Source organism: Pogoniulus pusillus, chromosome 5 (genome assembly GCF_015220805.1).
Source record: "Pogoniulus pusillus isolate bPogPus1 chromosome 5, bPogPus1.pri, whole genome shotgun sequence".
NCBI lineage: Eukaryota > Metazoa > Chordata > Aves > Piciformes > Lybiidae > Pogoniulus > Pogoniulus pusillus.
Window position 1 is genome coordinate 37,417,492 of NC_087268.1, and position 16,714 is coordinate 37,434,205.

The following is a 16,714-nucleotide window of genomic DNA, read 5'->3' on the forward strand; positions in this document are numbered from 1 at the left end:
CACAAACATTTTTCTATTTTCAGTTCCTCCTCTTGGTAAATTTTTCCCTCATCAACTTAGTATATGAGAAAGGTTCCAGGCCTTTCATCTGATCATTACAAAGTATTTTCTTCTGTCTTAAGAAATACAGCTAAAACTAATTCAGTAACACAGGTAGATACTAATCTCCATTCTAAATTTATGTATTTTAGAGTTATCTAAGTGGCTATAAAAAAAGTTACAACACAGCATAATAAACTTTAAATACACATACAAATAACTTGACCTATGTGTTGATCCAGACTGACACATTGCAACTCCATCAGCCTGAAAAACACTGTGAGCTCTCTGTGCAACAGAGGTCTTGTTTTGTAGTAAAGCATTATTCTTAAGATGTATTTTAAAATAAATTGTATTTGGTTTTAGTTGAGTCACTTTTGGTTTGGACTTTTTTTTTTGAGGTGGTGGTATTAGGTTTTTTCCCCTTGGAAACATTGTAGAATCAGAAAAAACACAGCCTCTGAGTAAGTAGAGGAGAAAGGGTTCCACAGTAGTCTACAATTAAGTCATACTAATGAGATCGTTTATTCAGTGAAATACCTACAGCTCTTATCAGACCAGTGCCAGTTTCCATTGTACTTAATCTTGTATCACCAATCTTGATTGCAAGAATCTGAGCTCCAGGAGCCACACCATTTCGTTCCGGTTCTTCTGGAAAGTATCCAGCAGCAATGCTAGCCACATGTGTTCCATGAGCTCCTAAGCAAATGAAAAGATGTATCACTGTACATTTAGTGCATTTCATTTATACCAATTTAAAACACTATGGTTCAATTAACTTTCACATATTGATCTACAAGTATACACATCCAGTTGGTGGCCAGTCACAACTGGTGTTCCCCAGAGTACAGCACTGGGGCCAGTTCTGTTTAATACCTTTATCGATAATCTGGACAAGGGGATTGCATGTGCTGTTAGTAAGTTTGCAGATGACACCAAGTTGTGAGGGAACATTGATCTACCTGAAGGTAGGATGACTCTACAGAGGGTCGTGGACAGGCTGGATAAATGAGCAGAGGCAAACAGTATGAGGTTCAACAAGATCCAGTGCCAAGTCCTGCACTTTGGTCACAACCACCCTGTGCAATACTACAGGACTGGGAAAGAATGGCTGCAAGACTGCCTAGAGGACAAAGGACCTGGGAATGCTAGTTGACAGCCAGCCGAGTATGAGCTGGGAGCATGCTCAAGTGGCCAAGGAGGCCAACAGCACCCTGGCATTCCAGAGTTGTGTGGCCAGCAGGACTAAGGAAATTGTTTCCCTGCACTCAGCACCAATGAGGCTGCAGAACTGTTTTCAGTTCTGGATCCCTCACTACAAGAAGGATGTTGAGTTGACAAAAGGGCAACAAAGCTGCTGAAGGGTCGAGAGAGCAAGTCCTATGAGTATTAGATGAACAAACTGGAGTCTGGGGTATAGGAGGCTTGGGGAACACCTTATTGCTTTCTGAATAGAGATCAATACATATTGTTACCTGAAAGAAGGTTGTAGCAAAGTGGGTGCTTGTCTGTTCTCCCAAGCAAAAAGTGATACAAGCGGAAATGGCCTCAAGTTCCAAATGACATTTACATTGGATATTAGGAATAAAAATCTTCACCAGGTTTGTCCAGCACTTGGATGGGCTACTCAGGTAAGAGGTTGAGTCACTCTCCTTGGATGCATTTAAAAATATGTGGCATCTAGGGACATGGTTTAGTTGTGGACATGGCAGTGTGATGTTAATAGTTTGACTAGGATCTCAAAGTTTTTCTAATCTAAATGATTATTTGATTATATAAAATGAGCCCAGAGTTCAAACCACGTAATAAATGTTGAATTCTACTAAGTTAAAAGTCAGCAAACAGCAGCAATCTTCAAAATAAAAAAAAAAAAATCTTTGAGAGGAGAAAGAAGGCAGCAGACAGAAAGAAAGTATTAACTTAGTTCCACTTACAGAAGTTACTTAGGCTCAACACTTCCCAAAGCTATGAAAATTATACCTGAGATGACTCAGTGAGAAGATTAATAAAAAAGTTAGAAGTAAAGCAGCACAGAAGTACAAAGAAATAATCTCTCCAAAAAAATTACCATTGATTTAAAAATACAAACTGCTTCTTGAGTTCTACTGATATGGAATAGTTTCAGGAAAATATTAAGAACATTTTTCTAATCGAATGTATCTTTATCACCTTAACCACTCAGGACACTTCAGAAACAAGACATGATTATATAAAGAATACACATGATGGTGGAGCTGCAGCTACAGTGACACCTGCCATCACAACTAAGTTTGGATAAAACAAAAGGAAGATTAATATCTCTTTTGCTCATGGATGTTTAAGATTCTTAAATTATACTAGCAAAAAAGACAGCAACTAAAAATTAATCACCCCCCCACTTAAGAAACAAAAAAGTAATTTTTATTTTAGACTTTAAGATGCATGAATATCTGAAATAATATCATATATACACATTCTAAGTATAGATGCATATAAACACCAAGTTGACAGTACTTCAGACCAAAATGGAAGCAAGTTTGGTAACAAGATGTAATTACAGGTTCAGTTCGGGAAATCTAAATACCGATCTTGACTGTCATAGTAATGTACACTATTAAGACAGCTAACTTGAGCTATCTCAAGTATCAGAATCAAGACTCAGTACAAAAATTGTTGCTTTACATGTCATCTACTCAGCAGCAAAATTTTCTTAAGATTACTTTTACTTACCTCCACTTGTGACAATAGAAAGAAGGTTCCCATCATCATATATATTCACAGAATAATTCAACATCTCAGATGTTCCAAAAGATCCATATTCCTGAGCTTCTTTATAGGTTCTCAGCACTGTACAGCTAGTTAAGTCACCATTCTCACTTGTATCTATGCAGGCTCTGTTGACAAAAAAAGGCCAATGTTTGAGCAGCAGTAAACTTGCAGTTATCCCTCTAATCCCCCCTCCAGCAGAGCACCAAAAGTTTCCAGGAGTCTGATTCTGTCTTTATGGTTTTTCACTTAAGTTGGTATTTTAAGGCTTGGCTGTCTACACTTAGAGATCTTAGAATTTAGCACCATTGTTCCAGAGTACTCCAAATTCCTTTCTTTGCCCCCCACCCTGTGGATCTGAGTGGGGAGGAAACAGCAGTGGGAAAACTGCTTTCCCACCACCGCCCTGCAGGCTTGAAGGGGAAACAGCAAAATGCACCTTTCCACACATGTACTGACCTGTGTGGAAACCCATGCTGGGAATTGGGTTGCTGGCTGACTTTTCATGCCCAGTATAAAAAGGCAAATGGACACTTTGCCTAGAAAAGTATGAATAGAGCAAAGAGAGAAGGTGCAAGGTGGTTCCTCCCTTGAAAGAGGTCCCACTTTGATGGAGCTCTCAAAAGGACAGGTTCCTGACATGACAGAGTTCCTGTTTTGGACTGTCCTCCTTTTGGACAGCTCCTACCTTTTTACATGGCTCCCAGTTTTACACCACCTCTGCCTCTGGATGGTTCTCCCCGCTTTTGCACGATTCTGTGCAAATTTGCAAGCTTGGCAACTTCTAAGGGCAGCACCTGGACATGGCTACTCTTGGACCATAAAGCAGTCAACTTTCTGGCTGCTAGGGTCTGGGGAGACAAATCCCTGTCTTGTGGAAGCTGTGTGCCAAGCCATTTCTGAGTTTGGTGGCTCTTTCACTCACCCTGGGCTTCTGTTGTGTGGATCCAGACTACTGGATATTGTTTACAGCTTCAGAAGGCAGCCAAGCAGCAGAGTAATCCAGCAAGGAATCATCACCAAATATCTATTTCACCTTTGTGAGTAAAACCTGCTGTTTCCTTAATTCTCTGCTCAGCCTGACTGATAGTGGGGTAAAGCTGTGTTTATAGCTTAGCCCTTTTCATTTCCTGACTTCCTAAATCTCTGAATTTGTCCATAACATCCTCTGAAGAATTCCCCGTTGAATTAGAATCTGTAAATAAATCTAAACTTTTTTTGTATAGAATTTAGGGGTGGAGTTTTCAGGAAAATAAAATAATTCTATTTTTATAATTTCTGAATCAGCCACATTAATCCCCTGCCTCTGTGACACCATTATATTGAGAAATTACAAATAAATCTGTCTTTGGAAAGCAAGCATGTGGAAACTCAGGCAATTTCTTTAAGGAAGAAATATTACTAGAGCTAGTCATTTGGTGCTGGCACACAAACATTTCAAGTCTTACCTACTGTTTCCTATGATGCATATTATCAGCCAAGAAAGTGCCATATTACATTATGAAGTTTGTGCAAAGACTTCACTTTTATAGCGGGCTGTTTTTTTCCTTCCTATCACAGATACTTAAAGCAATTTTACTCTGCCTCAAAGGAAAATTTCACAGGTTTGCAATTTATATTAATTTATGTCTTCAACAAAAACTCATTTTATGTATCTTTATGACTGGATCTTTGTCAATAAACTCAAATAACACAGCAGGACTAAAGCAGACAATACTTAAGACCTACATAAAGATGGCACATTTAAAAGTTAACCCAGTCATCAATGCCAGCTGTTGCTTTATGCATCAGACAAGACATCTGAAACAAGTTTAGGCATTTACCTCCAGGTCTCACCGTCATTCCATACCAGACAATCATATACTGGGCCAGGATCACTGTATTTTTTCTCAAAAGAATTCAACAGCTCTACCTGATTCTGAAGCTCTTCCTTCATTAGCTTATTTACCTAATAATGCAATAAAAACACCGTTAGGAGTATATAAAAAATTATTAAAAGATAGGTAATCCTATATTCCTCTGTCATGTCACATGTGCTCCATTACTACTTAGATTATTGATGACTATGCTAGGACCCACAAACACCTGGAATTTTGTTTGTCTTTGAAAGCATATTATTAATTTTTCACCTATAATGTATAACAATTTCATAGAATCAACCAGGTTGGAAGAGACCTCCAAGATCACCGAGTCCAACCTATCACCCAGCCCTATGCAGTCAACTAGACCATGGCACTAAGTCTTTTCTTGAACACCTCCACAGATGGTGAATCCACCTCCCTGGGCAGCCCATTCCAATTTCTTCAAAAGATCATGTTAAATTAAAATTAAGACTTGCTAAAAACGTACCACAAACTATCTGAAGTAATACTCTTTTCATAGTTGACAACAGTGAGCAAAGCAAACAACCATCCATATAAAGACTTTAAATCATGAGAACATATGATAGGAAGTTATTTGCCAAAACAATCAATTTTTTCCTTCATCCATCTAATAGAACATTTTAATCCTCTCAACCGGTAACTAACTGCAGCAAACGAGTTTACAAATTTATTTAGACTTATACAAACCTGGGAGGGAGAGCTATGAGCAGCATCAAATTCTTCTTGTTTCCTACAGGCCTCTGCTAGAGCCAGTCTGTGAACTGGATCCCAGAGCTTTTCCTTGCGTTCTTTCTGTAAAATAAAACCAGGCACCTCAATATATTAACAAATATTTATGTTAAATTTTGAAGACTTAAACAATAATTTTAAAACTCCAACTTGAGAAAATGACTAAAAAAGTTAAATTGTTTTTTCCCTGTGTAACAATTGATAAATTACTATCAATAACTTCTAGATTTTATGCCTCGGCAGACCACTTTGAGAACCACCAGGTCACCTTCTGCTGTTCTGAAAAAAAAGTCACTGAGAAATTAATTATCTCAAAGCTAAACAAAATGCAGTTAAAGAATACTACTCAAGTACTGGACAGCAGCCTATATGTATTAGGAAATTACAGACTGTAGTTTCCTAAAAAAAAATTATTATTCTAACAGTGAAATAGGACCATACGCCAGAAGCAAAATGTAATTACTTACCTGAATCCTCTCCTTAAGAGCTTTAGGGTAGATATCATACCCATTTTTTATGCCAATGTGATATCTGCCTGAAGGATTTACCCAGTTTGATGGAATCTACAGAAAAGTAAATTTAGAAACAGGTGAACAGTGTAAAAAAAAATAAACTACCAACATCAGTACTGTGTAAGAGAGCTTAGTGGAACAGACTCACAAATATTGGTCATTTGATTTCCTGTCTCTATGACAGCAACTATTACAATGAGTTTCAACAACATGACATGACAATTTGAAGAGTTCCAATGGAATGAGAATCAATTCATGTGACTGTATAACTGAATACATTTAAGTATCAGTTGTCCTGATACTCTAATCTAAAAACATATAGCCCCACCAGTGACTTCACTGGGTAAAGATCTGTGAAAATGACAGCACTATGTATGAGAAGAAGTACTCTAGCATGAAGGGTTGCTAGGATTAAAGGTCATGACAAACATCTGAATATCTAATTTTCTATCTTGCTACAGTTTTACGCTCTCATCACATCCAATATTCATAGTAACAACAGCGAAACAAAGCAACAGGTTCACCTTTGCAATGATATTCAGTGCGAAATTCAGAAGCTGATAACATGTAAAGATCCAAGGATCACTATTATTACCCCATCAACCCAAGCACTCTATGAAGAACATATCAACAGCACCAGACGTTCTATAGCCAAGATCTCTACAATCATCTTTACTATTTGTAGTGAGAATGCAGCAAATCCACAATTAAGTCCTCCCAAATTTTTCAGTCTCTAGAATAATTTGCCACAAGTTCAATAAGATTCTTGTCCTTTACACAAATGTGGAAAGTACTAACACTTTTAATCAGAACTGTGTCTGCTATTTTAAAGCATGTTAGCATGTTTTCTTTATCTGACTTCCAGAAGTGTAACAGATACTCATTTGAGTAATAATTATTACAAAGCCACTGACAAAACCGTGCACAACCCCTTTCAGCTACAAAGAACATTCAATATAGACATATGAAAAGAAGAAATATCAAGCAACTCGTGTGGAGGTGAACAAATGTACTATTAGCTCCAGATAAGATCTGGCTAAAAGGAAACAAGTACTGCAGCAAAATAAATGAAATAAAGACAGATGTGCAGTGGTGCATCTGTACCACTAAATACCTTTAAAGTTCTTCCAGAAAGACCAGTAATTTCTCCATCTTTAGGTTCTACAATGGTACATGTAGTTACATCACCGCTGCCTGTTGTGTCAATTATATCAACTATCTTGGGTTTCCCATCAGTTGTAATCTGAAAATATGAGCACAGAAAACCTGAAAATGCAGTTGAGTATCTTTTAGCATAGAAACAAGTATGTTTCATTTTTATTAAAACATCAAATAACTCACTTAAACATCCAACTTTTAACTGAAAGACAAAGCCTGAAAACTAGTACGAGATCAGAGGGACAGATCACCTCTCCTATGAAGGCTAAGGAAGTTGAGGTTCTTCAACCTGAAGAAGAAAAGGCTGCAGAGGGACCTTACTGTGCCCTTTCAATACTTAAAGGGGGTTTCTAGGAAGGATGGGGGCATGTTTTTTAGCAGGGTCCATTGTGACAGGACAAGGAGAAATGGTTTTAAACTAAGAGACAGATTTATAACAGATGTAAGGAAGAATTTTTTTACATTGAGGGTGGTGAAACACCGGAACAGGCTGCCCACAGAAGTGGCAGAAATCCCATCCCTGGAAACATTTAAGGCCAGATAGGATGTGGCCCTGAGCAACCTGATCTAAAGATGTCCCCATAAAGTACAGGGTAGCTGGTCTATATGATCTATAAAAGTCTCTTCCAATCCAAACTATTCTATGAATTTTCCATATGCACCTATTTTCACAATCCTACATTAAAGATTGATTAAAAAAAAAAAAATCTTTCTAACATCTCCAACCTACTAACTACATTGAAAGTAAATAAAACTTCTTGTTCAGAAAAGCAGCAACATTTGCTGTTTTCCACCATTTAAATGTTTGGTATTGTTTCTTTCATTCTCAATCAATTTAATGATTGACATAACACATATGGCAGGTAGTTTTGCTCAAATATGCTCTGGAATTGTGAATTCACAGGTTGGAAGTTAACAACATGATCAAATGTTTCATAAAAGTCACTTGCTGTCAAACTGACAACAAACTTAGTCCACCTCAACAATTAAGGGTAAGTACTTCCAAGGTGAAACAGAACTTAAAACACTCCCCCACTGCCACCTTAGGCCCCAAGCAAACAATAAAACAACAAGCCATCTATTGCCAAATAAAAACAAGCTGAAACAGCAGGGAAAAAACCCCAAACAAACCACACTAAAAAAAAAACAAAACCCTGCACATGCACACCAAACCCCCAAATCCCAAACACATAGCAGGACATAAAATTTCCCAGAATGTAACAAATACAGTTTTGAAGCAGCTTACTAAGGAATAAGTTCCATCACAGAAACAAACACTGCTACTCTGTTCACAGAAATTCATGTTCAGTTCAGAAAATTGTTAAAGCATGCAAACCTGGTAAAACATCTACCAATCAACAGTTAAAAAGTTTACTTGGGAAATACAGTGTGCAGGTATGCAACCAACAGAATTTTCTCATGTTTGGCTTTTGAAAGCACTGATTACAGTCTCCACTCACCGAGAACTCAAAAATTACTTTGACAATAAAGAAACTGCAAACCAAACATAAGATTATGAGAATCAGACATTTTTCGGTATGTCTTTAATCAAAGTGAATTATTCAGTGATCAAAGCACAATAAAGTAAGAATGAGATATAATTCAAAGTGACTTGTTTGAACCACAGAAGTTATACTGCAACAAGTGGCCAGAACACAGATTTATGCCATAGCAAGCCTGAGTCGTTTTAAAAGTTGTTTCCTAGCCAGGAAGTTAACTTGCAACTCCTACATTGCATGGCGCTATTTCCTAGCTGAACTGCAGGTCCACACACACGCGAGTTTGCACAATTATAATCAACAAACCACTGTCATTTGATCAGACACAAGAAACTTTCAGGTGGAAAGGTCCGTGATTCAGTTCCTATTGGCAGTGATCCGGACAGGTTGATGATCATTTAGTCCAAGTAACTGATATGGTTTCTTCTGCTGACATGAACCATTTTTTGGCCTAGTGCCCACCAGTAGCAACACTAGAGTGAAACTTAAAAGTTCAGCTGGGTTTTCCTTTTCAAGTCTTTTAACTGAGGTTAAAAATGTCCATTAAAAATGCATATCTGTACTGGATTCATTACTTCAGTACTTTTCTGTTCATCAACAAGAACTGATAAAGTTTGTGGGTCTCTTAATCATTTACACCAGATTTTTTTCAATTAAGAGCTTCTACACAACAATAACAAATTTATAGTGTTTACAACAAACCCATCAATCCTATCTTTAATACCATGGTCTGTCTGCAACCACTTGAAAAAAAATAGTCTACTACTATATAACTGAAAATTATTTCATTGGTTTTGTCCTACTGTGAAAAAGTATTTTCATGTTAACTATTCATAAAACAAATAAATAACTGAATTGAGCATCATAAAGGTAAACTGGATAACCCTGGAAATTGGTCAGTATTATAGAAGTAGAGGAGCACTAATATCTGTGACAATTCCAAATTAAAAGGCAATGTCTGATGCATTTGAGCATCTTTTTGCCACACCACACAGAGTTACTAACTCCAGATAACAGCTACTGTAGCAACAAGAGTTCTTCTTTGGTCACAGAACAGCTGATTGTCATCAGAAATAAAATAATTTTCAAGCATTTTTTTTTAAACTCAGTGCTTAAAAGCAGGACAAACCAAAGTAGCTGCTACTGCTGAAAGGTCATCTCAAAGTACAAGCTAATTTTAGTAAATAATAATTCTAACAGGCACTTCACCAAATAAACAGAATTGCAAGAAGTGGGTGAACTGGTTTATGTATCATGAAATAAGAAGCAGCAACAGGATAGGGTTGGGTCGAACATATGTACACAACCACAACACTCCATGCATACCTTATGTGCCCACCTAAAACTTCATCAGTTGCCATGCCTTAATGAGGAATTACAATTCATTACCTGGTAGGTTAATAGAAGATTCTACTAAGAGGGTCAAGAGGGGAAAAAACTAACACAAACGAAGGAAATAAATGAACTGTCATCAACAAGTGGAGTATAAGGCTATGGAAGAGTGATGAACAGAATTGCTTTGAGGGCACTGGCAACAAGACATTCAGAAAGAAAAAGAAAGTTCAATATAAGTTAGCTTAACATTTTGTGTGGAAAAGCAAGCCAATCAATTTTTTTTTAAAAAGAAACTCTAAGAAGGTTTAAGTCCAGTAACTATTTTCTTTATAGCAGAGAGTGCCCATGGAGGAAGGTAAACATAATGGTACTTCCCTGCTATACTCAGTCTCCAAATCTTTCTGTCCCTCAGCAGGTAATTGTATGCCATACTTCTACTTTGGTTTGTAAATACTGATACCATATAGCTGCAACAAAGGAATCCTACCCAAGAATTAGACACTATGGAGAAGCAAAACACAAGCAGTTTTGTTTTGACCCCACTATAGTCAGAGCAGAGTAAATCACTTGGACTTGTAATTGTTATTGGCGTTAACCTGAACACAAATTTGTAATATCTATTAACCTTGCTACATATAATGGTTTCTTGTTCCTCTAAGCAACTGAGTCATAGCTGCAGAGACTCTAACTCCATGCCAGGCCAAGACCTGACAAGACTCACAATTATTTTAAAACGGCATCAGGGAAAACAAGGGGATAAAAACGACTGTCCCCAGGTTGCATGCTACTTGTTACAGTACAACTATCTTGCTGTCTGTGCCTACGACACTGTCCTCTTCCAGGAGTGCTCAATGCTCTACAGAGCAAGGACATCCTCCTGCCCAAAAAAGTCCAAAACAATTTACAAAGCTCTTCTACAGACTGTGAACTGACTGTCTCTATTACAGCTCCCTGAATCCTGTGCAATAAGCCTCCCTGTTCTGTATTTTAACAAGTAGCCTAAGTCAAGTGTATTAAGTGAGCAGCATGGAAAGAGTATAGCCTTCTTTACAAGTTTCTCTAACATCCCTGTGAACTCACTCCCTCATCCATAGCAAGATGAATCCCACTCCCTACCACACTTCAAAGTTCCCTACAAATTTTTATTTCCCTAGCTGAATTTTTATGCTGTACATAAAGAAAATAAGTTGAAGAAAACTGGTATGGTCAAGATTAGGATCATGAGGGTTCATAATACCCCTTATTACCCTTTATGAATCTTGAATTACCTATCATAGAACAAAACTCACTTGCCCACAAACTCATACTTTCTTGGTCTTGGGATGACCACTCCACAGTTATAACTGCTACAGATTCAGGGTTTTTTGCTTTCTTAAGTGAAACTTCAAATTTATGTACATTCGTTTATATTCATATCTTCTGGTTGTCTTTTACTACTTTTTAGTCTGCTTATGATATTATCTGGTTTGCATTTTGAGTAGCTTTCTTTAAGCTTCGTAAGTGCCATTCCACTTACCCACAGCTTTTGCCAAAAGCATCAGTTTCATTCCAAACTAAATCAACTGAAATTACAGCTATCGAGTCCCTATTTCTGCCCTACCAGCCTCCTTCGCTTTCAGCTACCTGAACCCCACTAAGGAGTCATTCAGAACAGAACTAACGATCTGCCAAGGTTAGGCCCCTGAACTAGGTCACTTAGTAAAAATCTTGTGTCAGTGCCAAAGAAAGGGCAGAAACCAACACAGGCACTGATTAGGTGACAAAACCAAACCAAGCCCAAAACAAACAAACAAACTCATACCAAAATAAAACAACACCAATAAAAAATTCCCCACAACTGTATCCAAGCCAGCTGCACACAACTCTCAAGGCTTCCTTTGGCACATGAGAGAAAACACGTTGATGAGAAACTGGAAGCTGTAGTGACATAAAATGCGACGTACAAAAGCAGGCAACTAACTAGGAGGCAAGAGTTGAAATAAATACAGAAGTAGTGAGACACCTCAAAACCAAAAATCACATACACAGACATTTACAAAACTGAGATCGAGAGCATAACGGCACTGTGCAGTCTGAGCTACAGATCTAGCAGACAAAAAAAGGAAGATGGCAGAACCAGATTTGATAGATTGCTACTGCAATAAAACACGCTGAGACGCATGCAAATTTTGTCAGAAATACACTTTTCATGTAAAATACCTAAGCCGCTGCTTGTAGCCTCAAGCTAACTACTGCTGGAGTAATGCTAAGGATTAACAAAGTATTCTTTTATGATGACTTCTAGGCGAAAGGAAACAGCCAGAGATTTAAGTACCGTAAGACGACTTTAAAAGATCCTTTGCACAAACATACCAAGTGATCAGTGGGGAGCCCATGACAGGATCCCTCCACCCTTCCGTACGAGCCCACGCTCACGCGAATACACGCTTAATGGCAACTGCAAGCAAACAAACAACTCCCCAGGACGGCCCTTCAGGGCCTCCCCTGCTTTCGCTGACGTCTCGGGCCGGCCGGGGGCAATGGCCGCGTCCGGACGAAGGCTCCGTCCCCGCACTCGTCTCAGTCCTCCCAGGGGGGCAGCTGCCACCCGCCACAGCTCCACAGGGACGGTCCGGCAGGGCCCGCATGCTCCCCCCGGCGCCGCTTCCCGCCGTCTCCCGAGGCCCGCCCGCCGCCGTGACTCAGGGCCGCCACCGGGGCGGCTCTTCCTCACTGCCTGTTACCTGCATACCCGGCGCCCCCGGGTCCACGCCGGTGTCCAGCACAGCCAGCAGCACTCCCCGCCCATCGAAGTCTGGGAAGCGGGCAAGGAACGCGGCGGCGCCAGTCTCCTTCTTGGGCAGAAGGCCATGAAACGGGAAGGGCTCCTCCACGGCAGCCGCCATAGCGGCAAACAGGGGCCCACGCGAGACCCAAGCACGGCCCACACCAGCGGCAGCGGCGAGGGGCAGATGGGCGAGGCCAAGCAGGCGCATGCGCCGTGCCGGCTCGCCAGCCTGCGGGGGATACGCCCTCTCGCGGCACGAGCGCGTTCAGACTAAGCTGACCAGTCCGGACGCGCGGTGGGCTGGCCCTCGGGCCGGAGGGGGCCGGGCCCACGGTGAAGGCAGCCAATCAGAGAGGAGACGTGTCTCACGCGGTGGGAGCCGCGCCAGGCTGCCGGGCCCGAGGGGTGGCAGAGGGAGCGGAGTTCGCTGTGATGCGCTTTGTGGAGCGGGGCGAAGCGAGGGGAACGGGGCCGAGCTGCAGCGGCCACCTACTGCAGCGGTGGCGGAGCCCATTGGAAGGGGAGAGAGTCGGCTCTCCGCCTTGCTTGCCCAGGCCAGCGGGTGCTGAGGGGATCATCGAGTTCCGCTTCCTGGCGGGCAGGACGGCTTGCGGCGGCGGCGGGCGGCCTTTCTTTCGGGCACTTGCAAAGGGGACTTGCCAGTACTGCACCACGACGGAGCGCGACATCTCCCTGAATCGGGAACAGAACCGATGTGCAAACATTTAGTTACGATCTTGTAAATCTGCTGGTTTGTTTTTGTTGATGCATTGTCCGTGATAAAAACACATTAAGTGGTTGCAGTGCCTGCAGGAGCGCTGCTGTCTCCGTTGTTGTGGGTTGACGACGGCTTTTACTTCGCTGTTGCCCGAGAGTTTGATGCTTCTGCTACTCTTTAGTAGAGAGAAAAACGTGTAATAAGGAAGCAAGTGGGTTAGTTACTTGAGTAAAACTTGCCTCAGGCAAGTTCCGAGAGTTGCACTGGGGGGAAAAAGTGAAGTGTGTCTAGGTACAAGAACACATTCGGTGTAAATAAAGGGATTTGGGCTTTTGAGTTTTGGGTTTGTTTGGTTGGTTTTGGTAATGGTGGTGGTGTTTGTTTATTCTTTATTGATCTAATAAGATTACTACTGAATGTTTGTCACGCATTAAACTTCAATGAGCTAGACCAGGCGTTCATTCTTGGCGGTAATGTGGAGGAGGGGTTTGCTGGCAAATAGTGGTTCATTATGCTGTGCTAGTTTGAAGCAGGCTAGAATGTTTTGGTGAGAAGAACTAGATCATAGGCTGTGAAAGGAAAACAATGGTGATGTCTACTTCCCTCAGAAGTCTTGCTGAGGAGTTTGAGAAGAACAAATTAAAACATTACATAACACCATTTTCTCTCACTCTCGCTTGGGCTGCTGACTGAGCTGCATCTCTCTAACACACCCTCCACTCACCTTTGCTTCTTAACCTCTTGGCTGAACCTCTGTTCTTCCTTGGGACTGGGGTAAGGTTGAGAGGGGCAGGGGGAAGGTGCAGGGATGGGTGAGAGCCCCTCCTGGGGACTCAGATTTCTGGGAGGGGACTTGTGTTTCTGTATTACCTTTTAGCTTGTATATTTCTGTCTATAACTGTATATACTGTAAATATCTGCTTGTATATTGTGCTAGCTGTAAATAAATAGCTTCATTCATATTTCCAGAGCCGACTGAGCCTAGTCTGGGTAACTTCTAAAGTGGTGGGGGAGGGGGGGCGAAGAACACCCAAACCATCACAATGCATTTTACTCAATTTGTGGACTACTATTGGCAAAGTCTTCAATGGCCTTAGAGATCTACAGGATTTGTATGCAAGTAAAGTACTGAAATAAATCAGGGGATCATTACTTTAAATAAGCATGTTCTAGAAAAAAAAACAGAAAGGCAAAGCTGTACCATATGTGCTTACCATGTAACTCAATCTGCTTCCCTTTTCATCTTTCACTTTGAAGTCAGAATTTTACATTTTGATGTCTATATACCATGTTCTTGACTTTCTGAGAATAGTGCTGACAGTCACAGAATCGCAGAATGTCAGGCACTGAAAGGGACCTCAAAAGATCATCTATTCCAACCTCCCTGCCAGAGCAAGATCAGCTACACCAGATCATACAGGAATGCATCCAGACCATATTCAGATTTTTTAGAATTATGTAAAACTTTGATCTTACTTTAATGGAAATAATTTTTCTGACAAAGTGTTTATTCACTTGTTTAACTCATTGCCCATTTCAGTTTAGTTTTCCTTCTATGTATGATTGCTAAAACATGCCAGTGGGAGAGGCTTGTATCTCTGACAACATGTTCAGAAGAACAGAAGTCTAATAGATCCTGTTCCTAGTATATTTTGAAGCATTAAACAATGAAAAAATTCTCAAAATGTGCATTAATTGTATGGGTTATGTATAACTCAGTGATGTGCACTGCTAAGCAGCAGGGCAAGTTCTGAAAGAAAACTCGAGATCTGAGGCAGATGTGCCAAACATCTTTTAAAAGACTTTAAAGCAATACAATGAGAGAAGACACAAAACATTATTTTTGTTATGGTCTTTAAAGCATAACTGTATTGTATTAATCATATGAGTACAATGACTGTGCTAGGACACAGGACTGAGACAGCATTTTACTGGACCTTTGCAAATCTAAATATAGTGTCATAGGTTGGGAACTATAGGGTTAAAAATCCTCTAGGGACTAGAGGAATCTAGAGGTGGACACAGGAAAGTGTAGAATGATTATTCAATCCCATAGTTCTATCTCTTTATAAGATGGCAGCAAGGCCAGGTGATCCTCCTTTCCTCTTCCTCCTGCCTGCTGTGTCTGGCAGGAGCTACTTATCGAGATAAACATGTAAAGAGTAGGCCTGTTTGGGGCCTCTAAAGGCTTTCTTTGCACCTAGGGATAGCAGAGGTGGTGGTGGTGAGGACTGGAGCGCTGGGGATTGTAGATTAGTTTTGGGTTGGGGGAAAATTCAAGGGTGTTGCTATGTAACTTGTATATGCTCTATTTTTTTTTTTCTGTATCTTTCAATTCTGCATTTCTCTCCAGTTCATTTGAAAGAGTCTCCTTTTGTCAGCTCTTTAAAAACCATGGCAGAAAGATACAGGAAATTTTGTATTCAATTCCAAGATTCTCAAGCTTCTGATGTTTAGTTTTCTTACAGAGCTTGTTACAGTAATTCAGCAATATATTTATTTCCTAATGTTAATGCACCCACTCAACATCTCTTTATCTTTGTATCTAAGTTTCTAAAATGTAATAAACAGAGCTTTACTTTGAGTGATAAATAGATTTATAAAATCATATGATACTGTTGCTGGTCCATGAAAGTGAGGTCACCATATCAAAAACTCAGAAGAAGACTTCATTGCAGAAGTTCTTCAGACAGATTGGTTTGGTCATTACAGTAATGATTTAGCCTCTTTTGGAATTAATCTTGTGCAGCAGCTCATCTGTGTTTGCTGTGTTAAATAGGTTCGCATCTCTATTAGGATCCATTTCAGCTGTTTGTACCCAAATCAAGACTGAGCCAAAGTGAAAGAATAAGCAACTGTTGCCACATCCTAGGACTCTGATTCTCAAAGGTGCACATGATTTACAGATGCCTTTGAAGGCATAGGAAACCAGGGCTGGTTATTTTCCCTAAGCATCATTCCTCTGCTGTGAAATGAGTTTTATACCTGGCAACATTTAGATGTCTACAGGTGGCTGGATTTCCACAGGCATGTGATGCTCTATCCAGATTCAGCTCTGAACACTCCAAATATGGATGCGCTTCTAGGTCTGCTTCTGAGAATAAGCAGACCTGCTTCAGTCTTGGCAGCCCTGAAGAATTCCACACCTTGCTCATGTGTTAGGCCTGTCAGAATGCAGAGCAGAGCCAATGATCTCCTTTGGTTTCACTTGCAGCTCTAACACACTTCAGGTAAGAAGGCTGAGTATAATTGCTGTATAATTTGGCTGATGCTACACCCAGTAGTCAGGATACTGGGCTTCAAAACTTTTCTGTTTGAGTTTATATCTT

At 40.3% G+C, this 16,714-nt stretch overlaps 1 protein-coding gene across 2 annotated transcripts in view; it reads right to left on the reverse strand.

Moving 5' to 3' along the window:
• TPP2 (tripeptidyl peptidase 2) overlaps positions 1-12,890 on the reverse strand; it is a 53,257-nt gene extending 40,367 nt beyond the window's left edge. For both annotated transcript variants that reach the window (XM_064143798.1, XM_064143797.1), the window contains exons 1-7: positions 12,624-12,890; positions 7,023-7,151; positions 5,864-5,959; positions 5,355-5,459; positions 4,608-4,732; positions 2,749-2,912; positions 584-738 (exon numbers count right to left, since the gene is read on the reverse strand). In XM_064143798.1, the coding sequence (XP_063999868.1) occupies positions 584-738; positions 2,749-2,912; positions 4,608-4,732; positions 5,355-5,459; positions 5,864-5,959; positions 7,023-7,151; positions 12,624-12,875 (1,026 nt within the window). In that variant the 5' untranslated portion in view covers positions 12,876-12,890. The remainder of the gene's footprint in view (positions 1-583; positions 739-2,748; positions 2,913-4,607; positions 4,733-5,354; positions 5,460-5,863; positions 5,960-7,022; positions 7,152-12,623) is intronic.
• Positions 12,891-16,714: the final 3,824 nt, after the last annotated feature.